Genomic DNA, 22,051 nt, shown 5'->3' on the forward strand with positions numbered 1-22,051 from the left:
CCAAATGTATACACCGAGATGTGTCTCGTCTAGACAGGGAACGCCTCGAGGGGAGGCGAAGATAGGATAGGGAAGTCTGGGTTGACTTACTGAGCCTGCTGCCACTGCGACCCTTTCTTGGATAAGTGAAGGAAAATGGATGGATGGATTTTATTGAAAAAACCCTTTTTGACAATTTCTTTGTCTTGTTTGTTGTTGCTTTTATTCCGAAACACGGATTATGAATAAATATAACATGTATGAGCTCTCCCTCATTCCTGCATCAATAAAACCCAACAGAGCCGGTCAACCTTGGATCAGCATCAGAAGGTAAAAAGCAATTCTTCATTTGCCGACATGAACTCTCTCGCTCACCCTCGATGTAGAGAGGCTCCACCACGTCATGATTGATGAGCTCAAAGTTTTCGTGGCCGAGCCAGTGCTCCACGTTTCTTTTCCTTCCTGTGAAGAAGTTGTCCACGACGGTCACCTCATGACCATCCATCATCAACTTGTCAGTCAGGTGGGAACCCACAAAACCAGCTCCCCCAGTAATCTAGTGAGAGAACACATGATTGATATCGTCAGTGAATAAAGCATTTTAAAGGATACTGTCCAAAGGGATGATTGCCATGACATCACGAGATGGCTCAACACCTCACTACTTCTACGTGTTCATGCTTCATCCAGAACACGAAGGTCCTTCAACCAGCTGCTCCTGGACGTGCCCAAAAACAAGGCTTCAAACCCTTTCCTGTTGCAGCTCCAACACTTTGATTTTGTCATTTTTAAAGAACCCATGTATTTTCCTTGGCTTTTAACTTTAGTTTACTGTTTTATCCCAACAGAAGTGTCCACTAGAGCTTTTACTATTGTTTAGCATTTCAACTTATTTATAATTTGGCTTTTACATTTCTTCATGAGGTTTTGGATGTAATGTACTTTGCCAAACTTACTGTGCAGCACTTTGGGTCGCCTTGGCTGTTATAAATGTGCTATATAAATAAAGTTGACTTGACTTGCTTTTCAAACAGTACCAAACAATGTGAGGGGTAGAAGGACTCGATGTACAGTATGAGGGTTTTACAGTGTGACAAGATTTTTCTTTTTTTGTTCAATTACAACTACTACTTTCTGTAACAAAGTCTTAATCAAGTATAAATATGAAGACTTTGAAAATATGTGTTTTTTCTAGCAACCGCTACCATTCCTTTATGCTATTTAAACAATGAATCATCAGACAAACTGGGGGAAATTGGAACGATGGTCGCCTCCACTATAGTCTGACAGAAGATGTTTTGCTCTCAAGTCGAAGCGGGGGTGTGTTTGTCGCTTACCAAAATTCTTTTCCGATCCTTTTCTGACAGGAATTTCACAGGCGGATATTTCTGTGAAAAACTGGAAGAGAGAAGGTTCAATCAAAAAAAATCACGAAAGAAAATCTCCAGGAGATGGATGAAAGCAGAACTGTGCCTGACTCGGTTTTGTCAGTCTGATCGGATTCGGCTATTACATTAACATGAGCTCTTAGTGCTGTGCAAAAATAAAAACAACTTCATCAGCCAACAAGAGTCTCATTTAGCCTGCTGAAAGTTTAAGACAGTGAGAAAGTCAGGATGTCTGAGGCCCAACAGAAGAGCATCAAAGTCACTGAAGTATTTGGTCAAACTACTTGAGCGTTCTCTCTGGGTAAAAACTGAACAATGAAGGTTTTTGCTCTGAGGCTTCTTTTTAGTGTACCATTTTCCAGACTGTGGCTCCAAGAAACTAAATAAGAAAAGTGCAGACCTTCGATTGATTGACGCAAACTACCTTGAAGATTCAAAGGATCTGCTCTCAGTGGTGCTCTTTCAGCACCTCTCAGAGCTTAATCAAAAATATAACTCTCAAATGAACTCTTACTGCAGGTATTTGAAAGCTTTTCAGCAGCAAAATGTGAATTCTTTATATCCATGGGCATATTTCCAGTTTAGAGCTAGCAGTATGCTGTAGGGAGCTGGGGGCTCTCTTGGCTGTATCATCTGCCTCATTAGCATTTAAAGTGTCACAGGTGACAAGGGTAATTATGTTATTAAATATCTTACTATAACTGGATATTCTGCTCTTCAGGAGTCATAACATGCATGCTATGACCTCGAATCTTGCAGTTGTGTCTTATGGTTTCCCTTTTCAAACATCTGGTGAATGGGGAGAAAATTCTTAATCCCAATAAATAGGCTATTAACCTTTCACTGAACTGCTATTAAATGATAGAAAATGCGTACATATTGACAGTGAGAGAAGGCCGTGATTGTCAGGTCTGCACACTTTCCTCTGACTAATTTGTGTACGTATTTGTACATTTCAATAAGTGGACACACACACACACACACACACACACACACACACACACACACACACACACACACACACACACACACACACACACACACACACACACACACACACACACACACACACACACACACACACACACACACACACACACACACACACACACACACACACACACACACACACACACACACACACACACACACACACACACACACACACACACACATACACACACCTTTGTTCCAGATCCCGAATCTTCTCTCTGAGAGGAGCCACCGCCTACAGAGGGATGACAAGAGAGAGATCTGTGAGATTCAAGCTCAGGTTAGTGCTAAGGAAACCAAATCCAACTCCACAATAATAAATGGACCTCATCGTCGCCCTTATGTGGGGTGGATCCATTCTAAACTCATATGCAGCAGTCACTCAAACGTTTACCCTGCGCACAGATTTTGTGTATCGCGCTTCATTTACATCTACAGACTCGAGCCCAGATAACCATACGCGTGTAGTCACTGGTTGTTGTAACACGCGCACACCAGTGCATGTCCGCATGGTAGATGCAGACATGGTGAGGGTGAACAGAGAAAAGAACATTTCATACAAAGAAACCATGCACAATGAAATATCGACAGTTGAGCCACATGTCTTCTATTTGTTCGGTGACTCTCCACGGCATGGATCACCACGTCATCGCTGCTTTCTTTTGTGCACAGGCGCTTTTTCTGCAGGAAATCTTTGGTTCACATTAAGTCCCAACGATCGCTCTGTCAGGGATCAACTGTGATCAGTTGCACCACTAACAATTACTGTACATGTGGATGTGGCTAAATTCTACAATGGAGATTTTGAACGGACGCCTGAAATAAGGTCTGTGGTTAACACCAGTTTAAGAAATGATGATGTTCTGTTAGACTCTAATGGAGAAAAATCTCCATTGTCTTTTAGAGGACAGATCCCACAGCGCTTAAATGCCAACTCACTTCCGGGGTTTAGGACTCTTTCCTGTGGCGCACTAAATAGTAGTAAAAGAAACATTTCCAGTCAGAGAAATATTGAATTTAGCCACATCCACATGTACAGTAATTGTTAGTGGTGCAATCACAATTGATCCCTGACAGAGCGATTGAAATTTCTCAAGTCAAGATATTCCCTGATGTAGTTTATTGAGAGGAAATAAACTATGTCAGGGTATACCTCGACTTGAGAATTTTGAAGTTTTTATGCATCCTCAAAACGGCGCTTGCTAACATGTGGCTAATGAGACTACAGTGGTTGTCGGGGGAACTCTCTCAAATACTACGGTAGCTACTTCGTAACGTGACGTAATTCTCGAGAGACTGCTTTGTGGTCGGCTCTGCGACGTGCACAGGGAACAGCAGACAGCGGCAACAGAGCTGACAGCGGAGCAGCATTGATTGCACACAAAATGCCGAAGCGTAAGTTCAGCTTCACAGATGAACTACAAAAACAAAAACACTGTAAAACACGACAGCAGCTACACAGCAACAGCAAAGAGATGTCTTGCAAAGACTTTTAAGCTTATTTGTTGAGCAACTGGAAACTGCTGGGAAAGATGAGCTCTACAGCAAAATATGGATGGGCAGACAAGGAGGATGAATAAGACAAAAATAAGATTAAAAGTAGATCATTTTTGTTTGTTAAGTTAGTATTTTTGTGAGCATTTTTTCTAATTTATTATTCATCTTGTTACCTTGAAAAGGGATATATTAAAAGCTGGATTTTCTAACACAAAGAGTTCATATTTTCACATTATTTATTTGAAAAGAGAGCTATTATTTTGTTATAGGTAGTTACATATTTCATTTGATTTCATTACAGAAGTTACATTTGCACCATTGAGGCATAATAAATGATGATCATAGACCTCTGAGAAGCCTGTCGGAATTTGTCTCATGGCCGTCCTGAGTGTCCTCTTTTTTGGAAATCAAAATATGGTCACCCTAGATTTAGTGGTTAGTAATTACCTTCCCTCCAACTTTTGATGAGATTACAGCTCACATTCATTTTATATAAGCAACCATGTAGAAGACGTTAAGTTATTTAAGTTGATTTTTGGTAAAATAGCAGTTACCAGTGTACTGACATCAATGGGATATTTAAACTCTTTATGTTAAAAATGTGAACTTCAATTCTTGGAAAACAGAATTGGAGTTCAGAGTGAGCATTGAACATCCATAAGGAGCCGTTCGGTTCATCTCTGAAGGGGATATTTATGACTGATTTGAACACTTTTCCTTTCAGGCGTTCATTTTCACAAGAATCAAAAAAAGGACAGTCAGAAAACCCAAACACATAATGCCTTGGGGCCCCCACAGTCACCTGTGTTGAGGCATTGAAAAAAAACAACAAAAGCTCAGAGTTTTAATCCTGTTCCATGTCAGCAGCCATCTGCCGTACCCACATGCTTCAAATGTGCCTAATCTTTCTGTCCATACAGACGGTCAGTGTTCACTGGAACAAAGAAAAAAAACGTGCATTTCAACATTTTTCCGACAATGGGCTGTCGATGTGTCCAGTTATTTCATCAGCCTTAATACCTTATGTCATGGCCTCGGCAATAACAGGAAAAGTGGAATACTGAAAACAAACACTTGAGACCTTTCTACTCATTTTACGACCCATTCAGCTGTTCACGTTTTTTAACTGAAGGGATAAAGTGTGTCGCTACGGTGTTTTTGGTTTCGTGCTTTTTTTGCATTTTTGAATGCTGGTCAGCAGTTTGAGTACAGCACGGTGTGGATTGCCAGTGTGACCGCACTGTTAGCTTGAAGTTGATTGACTCAGGCCTCAGGTAGAAATCGGATATAAACGTAAATATCTTTCACTCTTTACGAGCTTGAGCTTCATACATGTGTAGTAAGAGCTGCAGCAGAGCTCCTTGGACCTGTAAAAGAACAATATATTAAGAGGGTAATACCAGCGCTCTGGGTCAAACTCACTTCATCAATTCTCTGCTCAATCTTCATTTCTCCGTGTTCTTGTATTGATCTATGACGAGGGAGAGAAAGGACGAGGGGATGAGATGAAGACAGAGATGATTATCACAAAGCCACAGAATAAGCTCCTTACTTCCTGATTGCTTTTATCACAACACTTGACCCACCTCAGTATTGTATAGTTATATATCAGGAAATATGAATGTAAGGTTATCTACAAAACAGTTTTTTTTCACAATTTGTCTTAGTTTACAAATAAGACAAAGTCAAACTTTTAAGACAATGATTATTGGTGGAGTCATCGGCTGTTGTCAGGATTGAAGCTGAGACTAAACAACTTGAGGAACAGAACAGCCTTATGCTGACAGCCGCCTAAGTCCTTATGTTTGGTAAACAACCTCATTAGTCCACCCACTCCTCCAAATAAATATGACGCGTACTGTAGAGGTGAGTAATCCGGGTGTCCGCACCCGGTGACTGATCTGAATTCTGATGGAAGAGTTTATGGATGTTATAGTTAACCTTTCATGCATCATTTTTTAATAGATGACACTGCTTGAGCTGCATCTTGACCAAGAGCACCAACACCCAGATATCTCATAACAAGGATATTTCTAAGGGCAAAATTAAACTTAATCAAATGGAAACATGAAGGATTCTACCTCATATTGGTGTATGTTCCCCAGACAGCTGGAAGAGAAAACAGGAATCTTGTCAGAGGAAGAATGGCAGCATCATGAATTCAAAGTGCATATTTAATGTTTCATATCATTCAGCAGGCTTTAAAAAAAAAAAAAAACTGCTTCAGCAAAAATCAGGTGAGGAAAATAAAATTAAAGACTAACTTTTCTAAATGTGCTTCCTGCAGCTGTACCGTTTGTGAAATGTAAGCTGTTAATGATTAAAATGTTCCTCACCATAAAAAGTCAGACTGATTTCAAAAGGCTTAGAGGAAGAAAGTCTAGCAAGGAAACATCCTGTCTGTCAAATCTGGGCCTTTCATGTACTTTGAACCGATCAAATGTATTTTGTTTAATCTTTGCAATAACCATCAGAGCAAAACGAAAATGGATTCAATTTGAAGATTAAAAACAATAAAGCAATGATGGATGATTGAAACAATGTTGGCTTAATCTCTGTGCAAGTTTTGGCTTCTAGGGATCAATTTCGTCAGCAACAACCTGTAATTTGTCTTTCAATAAGCCTTTTTAATCTTTTTTTTTTTTACTCTGACACTGTCTTAGATTTGACTTTACTTGGTCTTTCACTTCTCCTTACAGAGGCATTGCTGACAACAGCCCTGAGACAGTTTATATATTTGTACTTTTCAGCCACAGCTGAAGTGTCGAGCCAACCTTAGAAAATGGTTTTAAGACTTAACAATCGGCCACTGATAAAAGTTTAACAAAGGACAGACTGTCTCAGCTTCTGTCAAAAAAAAATATATAAACCATTGAATATAACAAGGAAAAAAATCCTTGTAAAAATACAGATGTGAAATCACCTGATCGACACAAACACACAATCATGGGTTTCAGACACCATGTACATTGTGAATCCAAAACCCCTCTGTTCAGCACAGCACACCCAATGTCCCGTCTGCCAAAACAAGCCAATCATACTCTCCAATAAAGGTCATTGTTTGTCTGTCTGAGTAACAGGAATGGGTATGTCTGCAACAAGAGCCGGCTAATAATGTAAATGTTGCAGACTCAACTAAAATGTGTATCACTACAATGGTGTATTATTATTCAAAATACAAGTTGTACTTAGTGTTTAATACATAATGGAATTAAAATTTCTGGGGGGAAAAAGTTGAAGAGGTGTCCTTTCAAACTTCTCACAGCAAAAAAAAACAAAAAACAATGCAACTTGAAAATATGTTTTGATGTAAAAGCAGCAATACAACATTTAATGTAAACTCTGTTAGCAAACAAATTAAGTGAAAGAATTAAAACCACACGCTGTATAAGAAAAAAAAGGTACATATTATTGGTATTATTTCCTTTTGTCTGAAAACATTGATTTTACAGATTACTAAATTATTTTAGCACGTCGTTATATAAATGTGAATTTCCTCGTTGTATGAAAATGAAATTGTGAATTTCACAAATTGTTCCTTTAACTAAAAGACTTATTTGAAGGAGCTTTGTAAATGTCACGGTTTGAAAAATAAAGTAACTGTCAATGATGACAATCGACGTAAGTGAGTTTACTTACAGGCGATGTAGGCGATCAAGGCGAGGGCAAAAAGCAGCTTCATCATTCTTCTGTTTATTCCTGAAATCAGCCAGATGACTCGCTTCATCATCCGACAGGATGATCCACACACAGGTCACGTCCAGCTACAGCATCTACACTCACAGTTATTCATATTATCGGGTAAATTATGTCTTTAAAAAAATGAGTCGGTATGTTAGGCACACTGTCAATAACTTGGTGCTCCTTATTCATGCTACGTCGACACCTAGCAGGAGCAGTTTACGTGGCTAGCAGGATACACACAGGTAGCAAGCTACACTAACTGCCACCATACACAACTACATATAGAGTTACGTGTCAGCGCCATTTCTTCCCCGACTCTCCGAGCAAGTATTTTTCTACAAAATATGATATGTTGGAGCTTGCTTATAAACTCCTCAGTAACATATCACTGATGGGTAAGCCGTTAGCTATACATTAGCAGCTAGCAACGGCTAGCTCGCAAGCTAATTAACTTCCAGCGTATTTCCCCTTCTGTTGACAGCGGCAGCCAGAAAAACAACAGATGCGAATGCGGCTTCGCATCTATAAGAGAGTAAGTACCGAGAAAATAAAACAGCTGTCCGAGTCAGCTAATGCACACAGGAGTTGTGTCCCTCTCATGTTGGGGCCGTGGGATAGCAGAAGAGCGATAGATCTTTGCTCGATTGAGCAGCCTGTTTTCTCCTGCAGAAATTATGGTGACGTTCATTTGACTTATCGAGCTCATAATAATGGTTATCATTCATGTTTTTATTTTTATACCCTCACATAAATCATTGCCAATTGAACGCAAACGTTACAATTTACCATTTTTGGCAGACGTGGCATTATTTGCAACTGCGTTAGGATACAACATGGTCTAATTTAAACACTTACACAATGGTTCATTCATTCTATTGCACGAAAGTTTCCATGGTGCACTTTTTTTTTTTAAACCTTGGTGAAGACCTTGATTTTCCCGTTCAAACCACTGTAGCCTGTTTGGCGCTGTACGCATGAACGTGTAAGGTCCAATTCGCCCCCTCCCCTTAAACTTAAACCAAACACCAGGGACAGGGAGGCAAGCTTTTTGTTTTTATAAAGAGCATTAAAAAAACATTAAAATGCACCTTTCATATAGAGGAATATGCGTTTGGGTCAAATGACATCTCATAAAACACACACAACCAGCGTTATAGTTTCAAGGATATCATCTTTAAACAATTATTAAAACAAAAGACAAAACTGTATATTAATCTTGCCAAATGCATATATTCAACTGGTTAAACAGGAAACTAGTTGATAAAGAAAAACTGTGAAATAATGCATAGAATACTTTTATTATTATTATTATTATTATTATTATTATTATTATTATTATTATTATTATTTTGTTGTTTTTAAGTGCTTTTTAGATTAAGTTTGATCCTGTATAGGCTATATCGTTGCTGTGTTTTTCTTTTTTCTGTGTTTTGGTTTATTTGCTTTGTTCTTGTTCTGCATTCACTGTTTGTCAAAGCACTTTGTAAACCCAAATGTTTAAATGTGATGTATACATAATTATACTCATATTATAATTAATATTTTCATCCCATCTCTTAAAAGCTCAACTAAAGTTTCATCTACTGAGTCTCAATACTTCACAGTCATCTGCCAAGAAGAACAACTGATGATGTTGCCCACTTTTACTTCTAATGGGATCATCCCATTAAACTGAGTGAGGACTAAAGTGTTTTCCACTAAAATATGAAAAAAAAAAAAAAAAAAAAGATAACTTTAAAGTTTCTTTCCTTTTTTCAAACAAACTGAATGGATCACGATTGCATGACTACAGATGTTTTGTTTGATCACAGACAGCTTAGTATTTAATTAGAATTAAGTAATACATTAGAAAACAAGTTTGTTCATGCAGTATCCTGTACATGTTGGATTTAAATCCGGAAATATTTGTTGTCGTCATTTCTTTGATTAACCTTAAAGGGTGTATAATTATCTGTGCATGCATACGCCCTGAGCAGACAATTTACTTAAATAGACCTCTTTAAAAATTGTTCGTACTCACGCAACCTCTGGAGATAAGGATGAAAAGGTTAGCACATTCATTTCTTAAACAGTCTCATGTACCCATACTGATACCCTTACTTCCAATAAATGACCCGAAACGTCCCCAATAATGATGTACAGTTTGTTTGAAGGATTTATCATAAATCTAACACTACAAAGCGACTGGTGAGAAATGGTGGATTTGACTCTAAATGCTCTTCTTGTGGCCTTCTGTCAAAAACGTTTTTATGAACAACTCAAAAAAAGTAATCAAACCTGACTTCCCTGCCTCATCATTTGACATTATAGGTGTCGCAAAAATTTATCAGAGAGAATCCTCATATTTTCACGTTATGTTGGGAACATGATGAATGCATCCCCAATGTCAACTTTGGCTTTTGTAATATTAGATGTTGGATAGCACAGTGTGAAGTAAATAAGTAAATCAACAAATAAACGGAAAGCCAGGCATACTGTGTAAACAATCTGTCGGTTTAAATCCCACATGGCTGAGGAGGCATTAGCTGCTGATTTAGCCAACATAAACAAATGTATAGCTGCAAGATTGACTGTATTTGAGATTGATGAAAAATGTTCAAACTAGGGCTGAAACGATTCCTCGAATAACTCGAATAATTCGATTACAAAAATTCATAGAGGAATTTTCGCTGCCTCGAGGCTTCGTTAAGTTTTTTTTTTTTGCGTCATCAAAACTTTGGTATGAGTATAAAACACGTTTAATGTAGCTGCAGCTACCTGCTCCTCTCTCTTACACACAGACACTTCAACACGCACACGCGCGCGCCCCTTTTAACTTTTAGTCAGCACACAGTTGATCCGTGATCCATACGACCCAGTCGGGAACACGTGATCCGGTCAAACGGTCGGCTTTTCTCCGTTCACTCTCTCCGTGTTTGCAGCTAACATAACGATAGTAACGTCCTCACAGTCTCTGTCATAGACGCGTCTATGGTCTCTGTAGTCTCAGCTAACATAACGATAGTAACGTCCTCAGTCTCTGTCATAGACACGTCTATGGTCTCTGTAGTCTGTGAGCGCGCTGAATGCACGCGCTGCAGGAGCAGACAGAGATACACTTATAATAATAAACAGGCTGATTATATAAAATGTCTAATGTCTTCAAAGCTAAATCAAGACAGAGCTTGTTTGTGGAATAATAATTTAGCAAATATATATTTAAAGTTTCTCAATTTCCTTATCTGACATAATGATTGATTCTGTGATTGATTCAACAGAACATAATGCTTTCTCAATTAAATGTACTGTAACAGATGTGTAGGCTACACAAAACACTATTTGCTATTTCAGCCATTAAAACGTGTTTGGCCTGTATTTTTCATCTACCTGCCGCCTTGACCAGTGAATCAGAAAGTTAATTTGGGACCCTGTCAGTAGTATGGTGAGCATCATCAGCAGCTGTAGAGCAGAGGTGGTTGGCTGTAACAAGCAGGCGTTGGTAACTGCAAAGAAGCAGGTTTGTAGGGACGACCCAAGACGAGTTAAACCTTAATTAAGCAAAAGTATGATTTATTCGATTACTCGATTAATCGACGGGATATTCGATAGAATACTCGATTACTAAAATATTCGATAGCTGCAGCTCTAGTTCAAACACTGCTGTAAGCCACAGAGTTTACCCGCCAAGTGAATTAGACAGTTTCTTCACTTCCTGTTCTTTAAATCTATTTCAAAAAGATGCGTAGAATAGCAAAAATAGTAGAAACTGTAGCCAGGACACTTTGCGTTCATGTTTGAGACTTTCATTGTGTAGACTAACTAATAGGTCCATATTTTTATCAAATATTGGCCTCTATAAATTATTGAGTTTGATTGTTGCATCTCATTTTGTTTGAGCCAGATGTGATCTTATTTAAATGTTGTCTGGAGCTTGAACAGATGTACTGTGAGGTTTGTTTGTTTTTTTTTTAAACTAAGTCTATAGCTTCATATAGTGTCACTAATTCATGGTTACTGAGAGATGAGTTGGTATTGTTTATTCTGGCATTTAAAAATCGTCTTTTGTGAAATGTGCCTTCTGAAAAAATGAACCATGGAGTCCTTGCTATGAAGCCTTTAAAATGAAAGTCTTTTGTTCTGTCTTTTTGCTCTGTCACATGTTTTATACCGCCTGAGGTCCAAATAACCCTATTTTTCATTAAATAAATCCTATTGGTTGAAAAATATCAGAACTTTGGTCACAGTTTCTCATTGAGCAGTTAGTGGTGCGACCTGAGGTTTAGACCAGTTGAGATCTCGAGGATAGATTGATCTTAAATATAGACACAAAGTTGAATTACTCCTGCCATAAAGCAACACCATAGTGTAAATATTTGACATTTTATATTCCTTTTTTTGTTTTTAGATTTTGGGGCACACATTTTGTCACCCTTAATTGTAAACTTTTTTATAACCACATTAATTGCATTAAGATCAGAATCAACATAACAAATGTCACCTGTCTATCAACTGAATGAAGGAAACATCGCCTTCCAAAACATCTGAAGGTTGGTACCGTATGTCGTGGGCATGTTAGCATATTAGCATGTTAGCACAGGTCAAGTCAAAACTGTGTCTCTGTCCATTCTCTTACAAAGTGTCAATAATGTGAGCAACACAAACATGGCTCGGAAACAGAAGCAGAACATGACAAATTCAAATCAAAGTGAACCAAATAGCCACTTGTTGTATCATCTCAATGTTCTCAGAACTCTATGTTTTCTATTCTTCGGTGTAAGCAGAGAGTCGCTAGCAAGGGTTCAACTTAATCACATAACATTTATACACTGTTATATGATCCTCCCAAGTCGCTGAGTTAAGTATAGGCCTACAGTGTTTACAGATGTGCAGGCTGTTGTAGATCCACATATAGAGGCTGTTGATACAGTAGCACATTTGTTCAGTGTTGACTGATGACAGTCACAGTGTAAACAATAGTTCACTTCATTTCCTAGTTCACTGTGTCTCTCAGATTGGGCAGAATGCTCTGATATTTATTTTCATCTTGAGGTAATCCAGTTGATCAGGTTTTGAGTGTAGTCCCAAAACTAAGAGTGCACATTTATTTTCATAAATGACTATGATATTCTCAACAAAAGACAATCAAAATGACCAAAGCATTAAAGATAAAATGATCACAGCATTATTATTGGAACGATTGTTATATACAGTACATGTTTGTATTTATCATCAAACTGTATGCAGTGACTGAAACAAATAAAGTCCCAGATTTTGTTCTAGCAAATTAAATTACTTACAGTACAAAATGCTTTTTCTGTCACCAGCAGATGGCTCAATGGAAATAGAAGAAGGAGGAACACATTTTCATTTTATTTAAAACAATTATGAGGAAACATTACAGCGTCTCTGCTTTGTTCAGTTTGATGGCATATTTAGCCGTGACTTTTTCATTGGCTGCTAAAGCCCTCAGAGATGATTTCCAGCGCAACCCATCTGCCAGGGGAGCTGTTTGGTGATAGACCATCTGACAGTTGTTAATAGTGGGGATTGGCATGAAAAACAGCCAACATAGAGCGTCTGTCTTATAATTTTTGGCCCCACTGCATCAGTGACAGTAAAAACTTGAACTCAAACTGGCAGCTGAATAAGTAAGCTAAAAAAAAAGTGCTGATACAAATACAGTAAAAGCATCACTATAGTGTAGTACCCAACATTTACTGACAAACACCTTACTTGTGGTTGCTGTTGTAGCAACTTGTTGACCATCATAGCCATGTCCTAAAACCACGGACTGTTTAAAACATGGAGGAAGTCTCAGTGGCGTCACCTACTGTAGTATTTTAAAGCAAAGTTGTTGCCATGTATCTGAACCTGACATACAATCAAACTTAAAACTGGCGAAGAGGTGAAGCCCACTTGCCCACCTTTCAACCAAATCACTCATGGCCCTAGTTACATTGTTCCAACTTTTAAGCCAAATGTCATTAAAAGTTGAACACAATGCTGAAATAACGGGCCTTCAATGGGGGACCAAATGGGAATTCCTAGGCTTTTTGAGCAAGCTTCACACTCGAGGAACTGGACTTTTTTGCATTTTCCCATTGGCTTAATTTTTTTTTTCAACTGACCGGTCATATTTCCAGAGTTGTAATTCATAATTTGATGATTTCTAAGTGTCTTTATAGATACCTATAAAAGTCAAGATGTTGTGCAGAAAGGGGACTGAGTGTTCCAATATATACATACAGTACATTACCATACAGATTAAAGGTTAGAAATACATTCAAATGTTCCATTATTGTTGCCCAAATGTCAAAAGATATGCTTCGTCCTTTACCCAACCTTTTTTCATGAAAGTACGAGCACTGGTGTTAAAAAAAAAAAAAAGAGAGAGATATATGATGACTGGGCTTTTTTAAGCCAGATCAGCTTTAAGATCAAAGCCCTATAGCTTCCTGGTATAATTATACATGATCACAATGTTATTTCTTCTCCTACAGTGTAGTCATAAATGTCACAAAGTGTCCTGTAATAAACCCTGCTATCACTGTTAGCTCCAATATTAGGAGTCACTGCTCATGAGTGTACAGACCATGTATAATGCTGTGCAATAAAATATCATCCTAAGTTCAGATGCAGTGCACACTGTGTCGGAGTGATGAAATTGGCTATTAAATATTTCATCTTCTGGACTACAGACGGCTTTGTGCTAAGAATCTTCATGGATGCTACCGTTCAACACAAGTTTATTCCTACTTTTGAGTTTTATACTCGGTTATTTCATCGAGCCATGAATCCCAAACTGAGTGAGTTTGAGTGTCAGAGAGAAATTTAACTTCAACATACTTTCTGTCCTTGAAGTTCAAACTGCGAGGACGAATATGGGTTTGAAATGATTAATGAAATAAAAAACAAGCTAGTTAAAGATGACCATGTTATAAAAAAAAAAAATCTATCTCTGCCATAAAAACATCAGGAACTTTTATCCTTGAACTTTGCTTCAAGATCCAGATTATTCTTTTGAAACTAAATTTACAAGAACCAATCTTGTTTTTCGCAGACAGGCACAGTCCAAGCACCATCACATACTCGAGTCGTGACATTAAAACATTTGAATACTGCCTGCAGGAGAACAGATAGCAAAAAAAAAAAAAAAATGACACTCCCCAAAAGTGAAGAGTGTAGAGACTTTGAAAAACGGTAATCAGAGAGTCTGATCTGATACAATAGAATATGATAAACATAAAATGTGATTCAATACAGTATGGTTACGAAAGTTAGGGTGTGGTATGACACGATACAATACGATATGGGAAACATGTTACGACACATACGATACACATTATGCAGAGACGTGTGCTTGACTTACAGTAAATGCTGTGTTATGTTAAGCTGTCTCCAAACTAGAACTTATAAATAAATAACTGTACATAACAAGCACCCACATTACATTTATTGATAAATCAGCACACCAATCACATTCACAAACTTCAGATGTAGCATTTGACACTTTTTTTTATCAAACTTGAGAAGAACATATGGTATAATTTTCTACACATTGTCAATCTGACAATAGGAATGAGCTTCGCTTCTAAGCACACCTAAGTACGTGTGCATCACAGAGCTTCAGGCTCAGTCATTTAAAGAGGCTACGTTTACTTGCTGCACAATTACACTGTGCGTGGCTCGCAATTTTAATGGCAACATATTTATAAATAGCACTTACAAGGCAATTCAAAAAGAAATCAGAATACTACAGTTTCAAATGGCCTTACATTGTTGCTTTGATTGTTTCCTTTCAAAGATGAAATTGTTCAACTTTAAATCGTCATAAAGCTGAACTTAATGTTAATCAGCGGCTCACAGATTTACCAATAGAATTTCTTTAATAAACTTCAGTTTATGAACGCGTTAATTGTAATCCAATTTATTTAAACGCTACATGTAAGTGTACAAAAAAATTCTGCTAGCTCGATGAAGAGTGGTTGGGAATGTGATTGATGGATCAGAAGTCGGAGTGAAGTGAATTATGAAGTTGTCCTGAAAATATTTAAATGGACGATAAAGTCTGGGCATGACGTTTTAATTCCTCTTTAATCATGAGAACCAAAGACCAACCAACATTTTAGAAGAATTAGGGCAGCTGTAGTTTGTGAGCAGTAACAAAAGATAGTGACGTGACAATATATCATCAAACTCAAACATAACCTTTTCCATTTGAACTTGAGGTGTGAACTGAGCATTGTTACACTGATCTGAAGTATTAAATGTTCATCAGTGAAGGGTCTGAAGTGTATATAAGTGAACTCCACTGATTTGGTTGAACTAGATGGTGTTAACATGTCTGAAGGCGAGAGGAGCAGAGACGCAATGAAGCGCTGAAATGAAGCTAACGCCACACATTTTTGGACGGTGTCTCCCTAAAGGCATCCACTGTGTTTCACTCGTTCCTACGCACAGAAAGTGACTGAGACAAAAAAGCTGGAGGGAGATGTGTGCGAGGCGGCCGTGCCTGCGCGGTGAAGTGTTGCAATGAATGCAATTTCAAGGGCCAAAGCAGCCTTTCTTCAAATACATGAACAAACAGAAGAACATGTTCTGTTATCTGACAAGTTCACAATCTCAGTAGGTTTTATGACTTAATGATGATAAAGAATATTGAAATGTTTTTCTTTTCCTACGAGTTTATGTAATCTCTTAGAATGTCAGACATGTTTTTCTGTAACTTTAATTATTCAAACTGGGGGAATTTGGAGGTGATTTTTCTGCTTTGAAACAGCACATTTCCAAAACGTGAAAGCCAACCTTATAGTATTATAGGCCTCTTTGAAGTGTGCTGGCTTCTGATAAACCCTCAAACTCTTGACTCAGACAGAGTTGTGTTTTTCATATTTCTCACCATTTGCCAACATCAATAGAACATGTGTGTGTGTGTGTTTTTTTTTTTTTTTAACACCAGACTATTTTTAGTCTGAACCACCCACTTTCCATCAAAGTCACTCTGGGGACAGTTTTCAGGTTTCTCTGTAGTTCCAATGACTACATTTCATGAAAAATATCTTCCATTTAAAGCAAGTATGTTTTTTTAACATTTAAAGATCAGTCAGCAACTTTTTTCTAAAATAAATAAATACAGTATGTATGGACTTATACAAAAGGAATAATGCTTAATCATCACTTATCATCACAAAAGGTGTGGTGTGGTGGTGACTTTGTCTCCAGAGAACATGTCCTCTGTATTTTGATATTTTGGTTGTTTCAGGCGGGAAGTTAATGTGTTCCCCCCGAGACTATGACAGCACTCAAGGGAATTTGGTAGAGGATACAGTTCAGCAAGTGGATGCCATTGAAACTGGTAAATATTTCAAACCCAACAGCAAAGTAGAGAAAAAATAATCGAAGTGAGGCAAACCAAAAGGATATAGCATGTTCCAAAACGGGGGCTGAACTTTGAGTTGGCTTTCATCCAACGGATGCTGAGTTGGCCTACTTTCTGTTGGACAGGCAGGTGCCCAACACCGGAGGTTAGCTTGCTGAACCATTACAACAAATATTATATTCGGTTGCAGTGTAGATACAAGCAGTAAACATTAATGCCAAAGTCCTGCAGTAAGTGTGCGCTTCTGATGGCGATGAGCCCAGGAGGAGGGGACCAATTTGTATATTGTGTCCACAAGCTGCACCAAACATTCTACAGACTCAATCTAATGTGTGGCTATCTGTACATACAAAGCCAAATCAAATAAAGAAATAGACAACAGGTAGAAGAGCCTAAGGTTAAATAAATACAAATTATATAAGATGATAAAACAAACATTAAACCTAACTTTTCATCATTAGTGACTATAGTGTGTAAGTAAGACTTTTCACAACATTACTCGACTTGGGAATACCTAGGTTAATTTATTGCAACATGGTATCCATCCGTGTTATTGATATACTTGCTGGGCCTTTCATCCAGCCACACTGTCTGAGAAAGAAAAGATGAAGTGAAGCTGATCTAATCAAACCGAGACGTCCGCCAACTCCAAAATATGAAAAAAAAAAATAATCTTGATTTCACTGTGAGCTTTTGTACCATATGTGTGGAAAAACTCTCACAGTTGGATCTAAAAGTAGCTGAATCATTTAAAATTTTCAGAGCACAACATTGGGAAACATTTGTAGAATGAAATATGAAGTCTTTATATTCCTCATTTCCTCAAAAAACAGCCATGTTGACCCTTCTGCTTACACCTACTTACTGTATAGTTTTCTTCAGCTTACAAATGAAGAAAAAAAGGATTATGCCTTATACAATGAGGTTATGCTCTGAAAGGTTTATACTTAAGTGGCGCTAAGGCTTCTTGGGGTTTTTCATATGCAGGTTTGTAAATGCTGAATCTGGTCTGACAGGGTTCCAGGTAGCATGCCAACTTTTTTTTTTTTTTTGCAATGTTCAAAAGTTAATTCCCTTTTGAGAATTTCTATTTACAGCAGTCAGTTAATGTTCAGTAGATACATGCATGTCCCTTAGCCTTATCTCAGAAGCTGCGTGAGCCAGGGCTCTCTGCAGAAGCTGTGACTTTTAATTTCAGTGAATATGTGTTGATTCCCATGTGTTATCCTCGAGGCAATGCAGAGGAAACAGATGTTTGATAAAAACATCTGATCTTATTTGCTGATGTTCCTGATTATAAGATGTATATAAAAAAGTCCCTGAAAAAATGTAGTTTAAGTTTAAACCAATCATTAAATGAAATTATTATCACTTCTGTGTATTACTGGAAGAACTAAATCACAACAAAAAATAGCACATAGATATATGCTGCTTGAGATAAAGAGCATGTATGGACAGTACTATTTGTTTTCATAAGATAAATCATTCATTCATTTAGGAAGCGGTTGGCAACAGAGACTATAAAAGAAATATATTTTAAAAGGCAGAAAACTCAAACCTCATCGCCACAAACTGCTGTATGATACTTGAAAAGCGGAGTGTAAATAATATGTGTTTACCTGTTTAGGAAGAACACGTTTGGAACATATCAAGGTGAATTCATGTTCTATAATTTTTTAATAACTTGACCCAGCTGGCCTCCTGTCAGTTTGTCAAAAGGGGACCCCGGGCAAAGTAACTTGAGTATCTCTGGTCTAAATTGTTAATGTGCTGTGATGACCCTTCCCAGAAGGTCTGCTATGTAAAATCAGCTTTCATTTGTCAAATAACCATCCTGCTGTCAGAAACGGAAATAAAAAAAAGTGAATTATGGAACCATACATAAAGACAGAATTAAAAGAACACACACACACACGCACACACACACACACTATGCACACAAGCACTCCCCCCTGCATCCCCCCCTCCCCCTTGGCCTCTGCGTCCCAGAGTCTTGTGACGTAAGAGTCGCCTTTAAAAGATGCTGAATAGCGGAACAGCGCGCACTTTACGCATCACCGTTCATGCTGCCGTAGCGTTCACTGTGAGCGCGGATTACAATTATATGAAAAGTGAGGATTTCTAGATGACAGACTTCCCAAACGTAAAAAGAACAGAGCAGTGAGGAGAAGCTGGATTCTTGTGTAAAACCTTATGATTAATGGAAGTTACCCCAAGAAAGCACGGCGTCACAAGAAGCTGAAATGCGCTGAATTTAAATAAGTAGGATAAACAGGGGCAGGTAACAGGTGGCACTTTTCTGCACCTAATAGCTTCTACAGCCTTTTTTTTCTTTTGCATCCCGTGTCAGCTTTCTGGGAACGAGTCTCCAGCTGAATGTTTTCATATCAGTGGACATGCGTTTTAAAAACATTATGTGCGCTGTTCTGATGTCCCAGAGGAAACGCAGCAAGGAGACAGATAGAAATTGCAATTCATAAACTTTCCAGAGGAGCGAAGTGACAAGTCAAACTAAAAACAAAATGCAGTCTCAGAGTGGACACAAGCTCCGATGAATGGACAGCAGGATGTTTTCTGGTCAGGCTGGTCTGAATTACAGCTTCAACCTGAGCGATGACCAGGATCTGGAGGACGCGCCTGCGGGCAGAGGGAAGCTGTCCCCGGCGGGCTTTGTGGCGCTATCCGTGGTGCTGGGCTTTATCATGACTTTCGGCTTCCTCAACAACTTTGTCGTGCTATTGCTGTTTTGCAAATTCAAGAAGCTGCGGACGCCGGTGAACATGCTGCTACTGAACATCAGCGTGAGCGACATGCTGGTGTGTTTGTTCGGCACCACTCTCAGCTTCGCCTCCAGTATCCGCGGGAAGTGGCTGCTGGGGCGCAGCGGCTGCAGCTGGTACGGCTTCATCAACTCCTGCTTCGGTAAGATCGTAATGTATTCCCGATTCTTTGCTGATGCCAAAGAAAAAAAACTAACTTGTATGTTTGAGAAAATAATCAGAGCCCAAGCCAAAGAAAGTAAGCTACATAACAAGATTCAACCTTATTTTGGAAACAAACATAAATGTATAGCCTACTAAAATGTTGGTGTAATGTGTGCTTAAAATGTTGGTTTATTGTGTAGGCCTGCTTAAAATGTTGGTTCAACATTTTCAGAAGTGGACAAATTACCTAAACCTTCAACACAACTATAAATCTATAAATTCCACATGTTCTTTAAGAGCCTCACAGCTGTGGAACTCCCTACCTGAAGAACTAAGGCTAAGTTATCTAAATCAGCACAATGTCAGTCCTTAAATCCTACTTTTAGGTTAAAAAATGGCCGTAAATTTGTAGATAGTATGCTTTTTTATTTCACCTGCTTTTGATGTCCAAATCCTTTATTTCTTATCGTGTGAAGATTTTACTGATGTAACTGGAAACTGTTTAATCAAAATTGTTCCTGAATACTTTATCTTGCTCTATGAACAGCTCTGACCCTTTACACTCAATGTTGCCTTATTTTGTCCTGACTGTGTGCATTGTTTTATCTTGTTGTGTAAAGCACTATGTTTGGAAAGGTGCTATACTGTATAGATACATGTATTAGCCAGTTGATATTATTCTATGGGAACTCAAAGAAGACACCCTAAAAGAACATAGAAAAAGGCTGAAATATGGTTACAACCTGAGATGTCAAAATGATAACTCACTGTGTATTCCATCTTGCAGTACACAGATGACACACAGAGATCATTTGTCAAAATAATGTCATTTCTGGTTAAAGACCCTTTGTCTGGAGGTCTCAGCATGTGCAAAGGCCATTATGATGTCAGAATTAAAAACTATAGATACATAGACTACACACGTAGATTTCTGATGCTGTTGCAATTATGAAACAGCTGCCATTGGCAGGCATGATGTCACTGGGACACACCACAGGTTTCATTTTTTTGTCCACAATAAAAACTGAATATTGAAAAATTAGCTTGTCACTGCTCTCTAGTGGACAAAGTTTGTAACTTGTTTGACATGTCTTTGCTTGAATTGCTGTTATCTAATGCCAGATTTATTTGGATGTGTCTGCTTAAATATTGAACTGGCCAAACACAATATATCTCTCAAGCTTTCAACCTACTTCGTATTCCTACCTTTTCCATCCAAATGTGAAATGTTCCTCCGAGCAGGGTTAGCTGCCAGATTCTAAAATTCCTGCATCATACCATTAATGACCTCCCACAGGTATCTCTTCAAAAGAAATAACCCGAGATTTTTTTTTCTTCCCCCACACTAGGCCATCTGAACAATCCGGGGAACATCCTCTAATGTGAATCAGCCAAAGCTTTGTTATAGGAGATGTCACTGATGGGTGACAACATCTATTTTTCAGAATTTACTTCAACAAGAAACACGATTTTACTTTTTATTCACATAAGACAAAGAGAGCAGGACAGGGCTTCCCAGAGGTTTCACATGTTGTTCAATCTGGACACTGTGACAGATAAAGGAGGAAATTGAATGCAAACATGCTTAAGGCCTACTTCCGATAACACTGGACATTTGGAGGAATTTGATAAGAAAAACAACAAGTTATTGATTTTAGAGCATGTGGATGGTTGCTTTGGTTTCTCTCAAAAGACTAAAACACTTTCTTTAAGTGTTTAAAATGAGCTTCATCATGTGACTATTTAGAGGCACTAAGGTTTCTGAAGAAACCTTTCGAATTCCAAACAATTTTGAATCCAAAAAGAAAAAAAAAATCTGTTTTAAAACATTGTTTTCAGTGACTGATGTTCAGTGTATACTTGCATTTTAGTTGTTCTGTAGTGAGATTTCTCAACATACTGATGATAGAAAAATACAGAAATCCCTTTGCTCTAACATCTATTAGGACAACAAAGGAATCCACACATAAGTACTGAGGCTTTTTCACGCAAGGTCTTAAGCTGGATAGCAGCTGTTTCGGTTGTTGTACTAGTCTATGTAGATTAGTGCTTTGTACATTATTTCATATCAAACTGGGATTTTGATGGAAGATTTACTCTTTGAAGGATCATCAGACATTAAGGAAACATGCTTTGTTAAAGAGTGGTTTGTTTTGACCAAAGGAGGAAGGCGGTTTTCAGGCACCCCAATGGCTGTTGTGGACGCCCCTCTGTTTGCCAGGCAAACA

The 22,051-nt window shown here is 38.2% G+C and overlaps 2 protein-coding genes across 3 annotated transcripts in view; one reads left to right on the forward strand and one right to left on the reverse strand.

Moving 5' to 3' along the window:
* uxs1 (UDP-glucuronate decarboxylase 1) overlaps positions 1 to 8,825 on the reverse strand; it is a 31,514-nt gene extending 22,689 nt beyond the window's left edge. Inside the window, exons 1-7 of one of the 2 annotated variants that reach the window (XM_079357692.1) lie at positions 8,397 to 8,825; positions 7,497 to 7,630; positions 5,939 to 5,966; positions 5,280 to 5,328; positions 2,552 to 2,595; positions 1,317 to 1,377; positions 355 to 535 (exon numbers count right to left, since the gene is read on the reverse strand). In XM_079357692.1, coding sequence (XP_079213818.1) covers positions 355 to 535; positions 1,317 to 1,377; positions 2,552 to 2,595; positions 5,280 to 5,328; positions 5,939 to 5,966; positions 7,497 to 7,587 — 454 coding nt within the window. In that variant the 5' untranslated portion in view covers positions 7,588 to 7,630; positions 8,397 to 8,825. The other variant, XM_079357691.1, reaches the window with a different exon arrangement.
* A 10,138-nt stretch (positions 8,826 to 18,963) lies between these two features.
* The window catches only part of tmtops2b (teleost multiple tissue opsin 2b), a 32,463-nt gene continuing 29,375 nt past the window's right edge, over positions 18,964 to 22,051 (forward strand). The window contains exon 1 of the mRNA XM_079357269.1: positions 18,964 to 19,821. Within this exon, the coding sequence (XP_079213395.1) occupies positions 19,455 to 19,821 (367 nt within the window). The 5' untranslated portion in view covers positions 18,964 to 19,454. The remainder of the gene's footprint in view (positions 19,822 to 22,051) is intronic.

Source organism: Symphodus melops (assembly GCF_947650265.1).
Source record: "Symphodus melops genome assembly, chromosome: 12".
Taxonomy (NCBI): domain Eukaryota; kingdom Metazoa; phylum Chordata; class Actinopteri; order Labriformes; family Labridae; genus Symphodus; species Symphodus melops.